At 50.6% G+C, this 7,632-nt stretch overlaps 1 protein-coding gene across 2 annotated transcripts in view; it reads right to left on the bottom strand.

The window, feature by feature from the left end:
• The window catches only part of EMILIN1 (elastin microfibril interfacer 1), a 16,902-nt gene extending 9,875 nt beyond the window's left edge, over positions 1-7,027 (bottom strand). Inside the window, exons 1-4 of one of the 2 annotated variants that reach the window (XM_043983813.1) lie at positions 6,416-7,027; positions 4,890-5,015; positions 4,103-4,317; positions 1,130-3,040 (exon numbers count right to left, since the gene is read on the bottom strand). In XM_043983813.1, the coding sequence (XP_043839748.1) occupies positions 1,130-3,040; positions 4,103-4,317; positions 4,890-5,015; positions 6,416-6,582 (2,419 nt within the window). In that variant the 5' untranslated portion in view covers positions 6,583-7,027. The remainder of the gene's footprint in view (positions 1-1,129; positions 3,041-4,102; positions 4,318-4,889; positions 5,016-6,415) is intronic. The other variant, XM_043983814.1, reaches the window with a different exon arrangement.
• Between the last annotated feature and the right edge of the window lie 605 nt (positions 7,028-7,632).

The following is a 7,632-nucleotide window of genomic DNA, read 5'->3' as shown; positions in this document are numbered from 1 at the left end:
CTATCTGTCATCTATCTATCTATCATCTATCTATCATCTATCTGTCATCTATCTATCATCTATCTATCATCCATCTATCTATCATCCATCTATCTGTCATCTATCATCTATCTATCATCCATCTATCTGTCATCTATCTATCTATCATCCATCTATCTGTCACCTATCTATCTATCTATCTATCTATCTATCTATCTATCTATCTATCTATCTATCTATCTATCATCCATCTATCTATCATCTATCTATCAATCTATCTATCTAACATCCATCTATCTGTCATCTATCTATCATCCATCTATCAATCTATCTATCATCCATCTATCTGTCATCTATCTATCATCCATCTATCTGTCATCTATCTATCATCCATCTATCTGTCATCTATCTATCATCTATCTATCTATCATCCATCTATCTGTCATCCATCTATCTGTCATCTATCTATCTGTCATCTATCTATCTATCTATCTATCTATCTATCTATCTATCTATCTATCTATCTATCATCTGTCATCTATTTATCTATCTATCATCCATCTATCTGTCATCTATCATCCATCTATCTGTCATCTATCTATCTATCTATCTATCTATCTATCTATCTATCTATCTATCTATCATCTGTCATCTATCTATCTATCTATCTATCTATCTATCTATCTATCTATCTATCTATCTATCTATCTATCTATCTATCTATCTATCTATCATCCATCTATCATCCATCTATCTGTCATCTTTCTATCAATCTATCAATCTATCTATCTATCTATCTATCTATCTATCTATCTATCTATCTATCTATCTATCTATCTATCTATCTATCATCTATCCTTGCTTATTTGTGTATATGTCATTTCCTCCCACTAGAATGTACATTCCTTGGGGAAGGGGATTCTTTTTTGTTGAGGAGGCACAATAAATGTTGGTCTGATTGAATCAAATGCCTGAAGGATGGAGGCTGGGACCCTGGCACAGCACTTCTGAAAGGGAGCAGCCAATTCTAGGGGGCTGAAGGGGATAGGAGTAGATGAGAGATGAATGAGGCAGATACAAGGGAGCTCAGGAAAAGGAGACCTCCCAAACAGTCACATCCTCCCCCCATCCCTCTCTCAAAGGGTCTTACCAGAAAGGTCGCTTTGGCTGAGCTGATGCAGCTGTTCTTCCAAGAGAAGCAGAGAGCTGTTGAGGGCTCCCAGCCTTCTGCCTAGGCCAGCTTGGCCACCCAGCAATTTCTCCAGCAAGGCAGCTTGGTTTTGGCTAGTGCTGTTGGTTTCCCGTAAGCCAGCCCAGAGCCCAGCCACATGATTTGAAAGCCCTTCTCGAAGTCCCCTCAATCCTCCGGCCACAGTGTCTAGTCGCTCACATATGCCCTCAATCCTGGTCAGTCGTCCCTCAAGGTTTGGGCACTGTCCCACTTGAGTTTGCCCTTCTTCTAGAATGCGAAGCCGTTCTTCACTTTCTGTTGCATGCTCTGTGGCCTCCTGTTGTAGTCGATTGATCTCAGAGATGATCCTGTCCTTGGTGACCCCCAGGTCAGCCAGGTCTGCCCCCTGGCCCTCCACTGCCGTCTGTAATTCTCTCACTGAGTCATTGAGGGAGCTGAAGGTGAGGATGACCTCTGAGAGTTCCCCTTGCATTGCTCGAAGGGCTGCACCTGAACTGCCCCCGAAAACACTGAACCCATCCAGGGGGCCTCGCCCAGGTCCCCCCACTCCCGCATTGCTCCCAGGGTCTCCGGGAGGCAACAAAGGGCAGGGACAGTGCTCTACTCCTTCCCTTAACCGGTTTAACTCCTCCTGAAGGTCGCTACAGCCCAGGCAACCCCCTCCTCTAGCTTGCATCCTCTCCTCCAACTGTGTCAGCCTCCCAGTAGTGTGGTTCAGCTGAAGCAGCAAGTCCCCGGGCCCTTCTCCTTGCGTACGCAGCTGATCCCTCATGCGCCCCAGTTCCCCTTCTAGTCCATCCAGAGCTGCCTGTAAAGCTTCTCCAGCCACCCCCATCTTGTGCAAGCTGGAACCCACCAGCCGCAGTTGGCCCTCATTGTCCAGGATCCTCCGCTCTAAGTCACTGAGGATGGCACTGATTTGTGAATCTTGGGTCCCTGGGTAAACAGTGCAGAGCTGCCCACAAGCCTGCATGGCGCCTTCCACCCGCTCCTCTAGCACATGGAGCCTGGAGTCTAGTTCCTGGCTCAAGTTGGCCAGTCTTCGTTCTAGCCTAGTGAGCTGCCCCTTGGCTCCCTGCAGCCAGTGGCCCAGGCCTCCTAGGACAGGGGGCCCACCTTCCATCTTCTCAGATGGGCCCAGGGTAGAATTGAACTGATCTTCCAGCCGGGAGAGGCGAGTGGCCAGGCTCGTATAGCCAGGGGGATGACCTCCCTGCCCAGCCGCCCCCTCAAGCTCTCCCCCTCTCCGACCACTCAGCACATGCACAGATCCAGCCACCACATCCAGCCGGCGCTCCACGTCCCCCAACCTCTGGCCTAGCTCGGGAGCACAGCAGCCCGGAGGAGGCACCCGGCCCCCAGCCAGTCGCTGGTGCAGCTCTTCCCTAGCTTCCCTCTGTTGTTGCTCGATGGAACCAAGGAGTTTCTCCAACTCATGAAGGCGTTCCTGGTCCTCCCGATATTGCCTGCGGAAGTCATCCAGCCCATCCATGCAGCTGGAGCAGGACTCCTGCAGCCTCTGCTGCATCTCCTGAAGCAGCTTCTCTGCCGGGGACGGGCTGGTCAGGTCAGGGCCCAGAGCGCCGCCTCCGTGGTGGAACAGACCCAGTTCCCTATCGTGGGTGGAGACTCTGTTGTCCAACAGCTGCAGCTGGTGCTGGATCTCACTGAGGGTCTCCTGCACCCCAGGCTGGGCAGCTGCATCAGCAGGGGGGCGTCTTCCATTAAAGGCTGTCTCCACAGCCTGCTTCACATCCTCAGCCAGGCGCCCACTCAGGCCCTGCAGGGTGCTCTGCAGCCCTTGCAGCTCCTTTGCCATGCTCTGTACTTTCTCCTCTAGTTGCTTTAACTTCTCGGAGTCCCCTGGACCTAGAAAAAGGGTTAGAGTGTGGCTTGTGATCAAACAGGCTGGAGAAGGAAAATCAGTGATTCTGTTCTAGTCCCAACTTTTTCCCAGGTGAATACAGACACTTCATTGAGGCAGCTAGGTGGCTCAGTGGAGTGGATAGTGGATAGTCTTAGAGTCACAAAGACCTGAGTTCAAATCTAGTCTCAGACACTGTGTGACCCTGGGCAAGTCACTTAACCCTCTTTGTCTAATCTACTGGAGAAGGAAATGGCAAACCACTCCAGTATCTTTACCAAGAAAATCCCATATAGGGTCATGAAGTAGGACATGACTGAGTCACATCTTTTTTTCCCTGTCTTCCAGAAATAGAAAAATAAAGGCAGCCATTTCATGGAAAGCTTACTGATTTGTTTTTGTTAGGTTTGTTTTTGTTAGGATGTATATCAGAAAGTTGGTAATCAACAAGAATTATCATTACCAGGAAAGGAAATAAAGCCTAAGTTCCTAGGGGGACCCATCATGTATATGGAGAAATGCTCAAAGCCTAGAATGTTATATTATGGGAGCTAAGGTCTCCAAAGGCCACATTGTACCTTGTAGTCTGTCAACCTGTGTGCATGCCAGGACTTGAGTCTCTGTGGATCTGCTCACTAGAGTTGGGAAGTTATTATGTCTTTCTGTGGACGTTTTACAGGAGTGCCATTTTAATTCTAAGGGTCATTTATGTCACCCACAAGAGCCCTGGATAAGAGGCCAGTGAGCATATTCATCCCCCTGGATGCAGATCCAGAGTGTGTGCTGTGTCGCATCACTCCCCATCCACTAAAGGGGAATTGCTGTACCTGCCTGGCTGGCATGCCCAAACATACACACACAAATACATGTAGATGTTTGCTTCGGGGGTCGGGGTAGACAGTCTGTGAGGAAGCCTATTTCACATCAGGCTCATCTTATCCCTACTTTTTTTTTTAAATTTTTCTGTTTTCAGGAGTAATGAATGGCCCTCTCTCCAGTTACCTGGCCCTACATTATCCAGCCAGGCCTACTCCGTCTTCTTTTCCCTTCTTATTCCTGGTACCTACCTTCTCCTCCAAGCCCACTCAGGTAACTGCCAGCACTGGACCCTGAGAGATTGGGACGAGCTAGATGGGGCCGAGGGTGGGGAGTGGTGGTGCCCAAGGCTGGAGTTGGTCCCTCACTACAGTCCTCACCCCCAAAACCCTGGCAGCACCGCCATTCCATGTCCGACACTGTTTTATAGGCTACTCTGTATCGAGGGCGGAGGAAATTGCGATACCTAAGGGAGAGAGAGTTGAGATGGAAGAAAACATTGGACATATCATAGACTGGCCTGTACCATTAGTCATCTTTTTATGTGAGTATGCTTGGCTTTCGAAGGAGAGTCAGTGAAGTTTTATATATCTTTTGTATGTAGGAGCACCTAGCACAGACTTTTGCTCAGTAAACATTTGCTATTGATTACTGCTTCTCTTATTTTCTTAAACCACCAAGCTTGTGAGGAAATTTGGCATAGTCCTCAGGTGATTCCTGGATCCCTGCTAGAGAGCTCATCTTGGGCCTGTGAGCCCTATCCACCCTTCACTGGCTTTTCTTCCCATGCCCTGGTTCAGTCCCAGATCTGGTCTCACAAAACAGAAAGCAGCACAAGGGGGCAGCAAGATGTCCCTGAGTGGATTCTCAGCTCAATCTCTCCAGGCTATATTTCCAGCTCACCACTGACTCTAAATGACTGACCTCCACTTCCAAGCTCAGTCCCATATCGCTTCTTTGGCCTTGAGTCAAATTCCCTGGTTTTGCCATCTTGGTCTCCCACCCCCAGTCTCGGTTTTCCTGGCCCAGGCAACTCACGTGATAGTTCGAGGACACTGGGGCTGGCCCCAGCCACAGGCCTGGTAGTCGGGTTTGACAAAGGTCTCCACCCCGTCTTCTAGTACGCAGCTCACTGTCCGAGTGACCACGTAGGCACACCAGTTCCTGCAGGCATAACCATCAGGGCCTGAGCACTGGGACAAGGACCCCAGGAGGAAGACAGAGGGATGGAGCTACCCAGAGGCACGGCCTTGTCCATTGGCCTCTCTCCCCATGCCTTCTAGATCAATAATGGGTCATGGAAGAACTTTTTAGAATGGAGAAGTACAGAGTGGGAAAAGTTAGTGCCTCCTGACATGCAGAAAGTGCTCCTAATATAGATGGGAGCACAGGCGGACATAGAGATGTGTCTTACATATAGATGTGTCTATCCATAAGTGTTCCCATGTGTCTGGGAGTCTGTGTTTGCATATAAATGTTCATGGGCATAAAATTACAAATGTAACCATTTAATTATAGAGCTTTGAATATTTATCACCTCATAGGAACCATGAATGCCAGAGTATACACATCTGTATGTTTCTGTGAGTTTGTTTATGTGTGTGAGATCTGTCCTACCGGATGTTACCCTAGGACCTTCAGGGGAAAAGAGTAAGGGCTTTTTCCCTTTTTCTGCTGGTTACAGCCCAGGACTGATAAGGATAATGGGGGCATTCACTAGTAGTTACTCACCACTCCCTTCCCACTCCCCCCTTCCCCCAACACAACCTTTCTAGTTTTCAGTGGTACCACATTCCTGACCCCCCATCCATACAGGGCCTCTGATCTGTGACAGGATCTGTGTCAGGGTCAGGAGGAGAGCAAAGGGTAGCAAAGAGAATAGGGTCAGTAACAGATTAAGGAGTGGGGGTAATTGAATCACTGAAAAGCAACAAAAGGGTATAAGTTAATTCGGGGCTGTCTCTTCTAGTCCTGGCCTCGATGCCCTACTAAGTGCAGTGCATAGTCTCTTTCAGAGTATGAATAGCCCCTGTTGCCCAGGGCCTGCGGGTGAGAATCAGAGGCTAGAGAGGGAGAGGGATGTCCCAGCAGAGGAGGGCCTCTGGAAGCAGCTAAGCCTGATGTGGTCCCAGAGCAAAAAACCCTCGGTAGGGAGGGAGCTAGCGACCTAGGGAGCCATCCCCTCTGGGTTGCCTTTATCCAGTTTGGTTCTAATTTCATGTAAAAACAATTTTTAACATTTGGTTTTTGAGTCCCAAATTCCCTCCCTCCCTCGGCTCCGCACTTCTTGAGAAGGAAGTCATTTGACAGAGATTGTACGCGTGAGGTCATGCAAAGCATCAGGTTTATTTCTAAACCCCAAACTTTATAAACCTGGCAGGCAAGACTGGGTAAAGGTCAGTGAATGCATGGGGTGGGCTGGATATGTAGTTCTTGTCCCACCCGTCACCGCACCCAAGTCTCAGTTTCATTCCTCTGAGGAAAAGGTGGTAGAGGTGATAGAAAAGTTGCGGGGGAAAGTACTTGCGGAGTGGTTGGGGCTGGAGATCCATGGGGCCTCTTACCTGTGGCGACTAGCCGGGCGGTGGACACTCTGGGCCTGTGGCCCCCCAGGACTGAGGGAGCGGGCCCCGGTGTAGAGGCTGTAGCCCCGGGATGGGTAGCTCGCAGCCCAGGCTGCCCCAGCCAGCAGGCAGCAGAGGTAACAGCTCCAGAGTGCGGTGGGGGCCATGCTGGGGGAGGCTCCACTCTGTGCCCGGCCTCAGCTGCACATCCCAGCCCAGCTGGCTGCTTCTGTCTCAGTCCCAGGGGGGTCCTGACGCTCCTCAGGAAAGAGCTCCCTCCACCCAGAAGGATAGAGAGCCCCTGTCCCCCCCTCCCCACCCCAGCTTCCTGCCTGCTTCACGCCCCCTCCTTATCCTTCTCCTATCCTGATCCTCCCCCCTCCTCCCTCTCCTCTTTTCCGCTCTCCTCTTTAGAACAGAGTCTGTTCTCTTTGCACCTAGCCTCCCAGTTCTTCTTTACCTATTTGAGTCTTTCTCTTCAAGCCCCTCTTCCTGGCCCCCTCACAGCCTTCTCCTTACTCCCCACTCTCCTGGATTTCCTTGCCACCTTTGTTGCCCCATTCCTTGCTCACTGGTTCCTCTGGGATGATGAGGCTGTGCCCCTGTGGCGGCTCTGAGTGAGGGTGGCTGTGTGGGGCGGGCCCTGGCCTCCTGCCTCTCTCCCTCCCCTCCCCTCCCCCCAGTCTGGCTGGAGGTCCAGCCTACCCCCCCACCCCCCTTCCAGCAGCTCCACATCTGCTTCTTGTTAACGCCGGGAAGGAGGGAAAAAAGGGGGGGGAACAGAGAAATGTGGAGTTGCCGCCGGGCAGGGGGCCAGCCGCTCAGACAGGGCCATATGGAGCCAGGGCCAGAGCCGGGGCGGGAGAAACCTGGGGCCAGTCACTCAGATGGGGAGTCAGAGCAGCAGTGGCAGCAGCAGGAGCAAGAACTATTGACTCTGGAACACGGGCAGTTCGGGGTGGGGGGATACCTCAAAGAGGTGGGAAAGGGTCTTGAGAACATTTGTCTTGGCTAGGGAGAATGTGGAGAGAAGCAATAGGCTAACTAACCCCTATGGGTGACTTTGGTCACCTAGCCTCTCTTGGCCTCAGTACAATCGAATGTATTGATTTAAGTGCCTACTATGTGCAAGGCACCATGCTGCTAGGTGCCAGGGATAGAAAAATAAAATGAACAATGGTCACTATCATCAGAGAGTTTGTGTTTTAATTTGGGAA

The sequence above is a fragment of the Dromiciops gliroides genome, chromosome 2 (genome assembly GCF_019393635.1).
Source record: "Dromiciops gliroides isolate mDroGli1 chromosome 2, mDroGli1.pri, whole genome shotgun sequence".
Taxonomy (NCBI): Eukaryota; Metazoa; Chordata; class Mammalia; order Microbiotheria; family Microbiotheriidae; genus Dromiciops; species Dromiciops gliroides.
The sequence above is the reverse complement of the archived record's forward strand: the minus strand, read 5'-3'. Positions and strand labels throughout refer to the sequence as shown.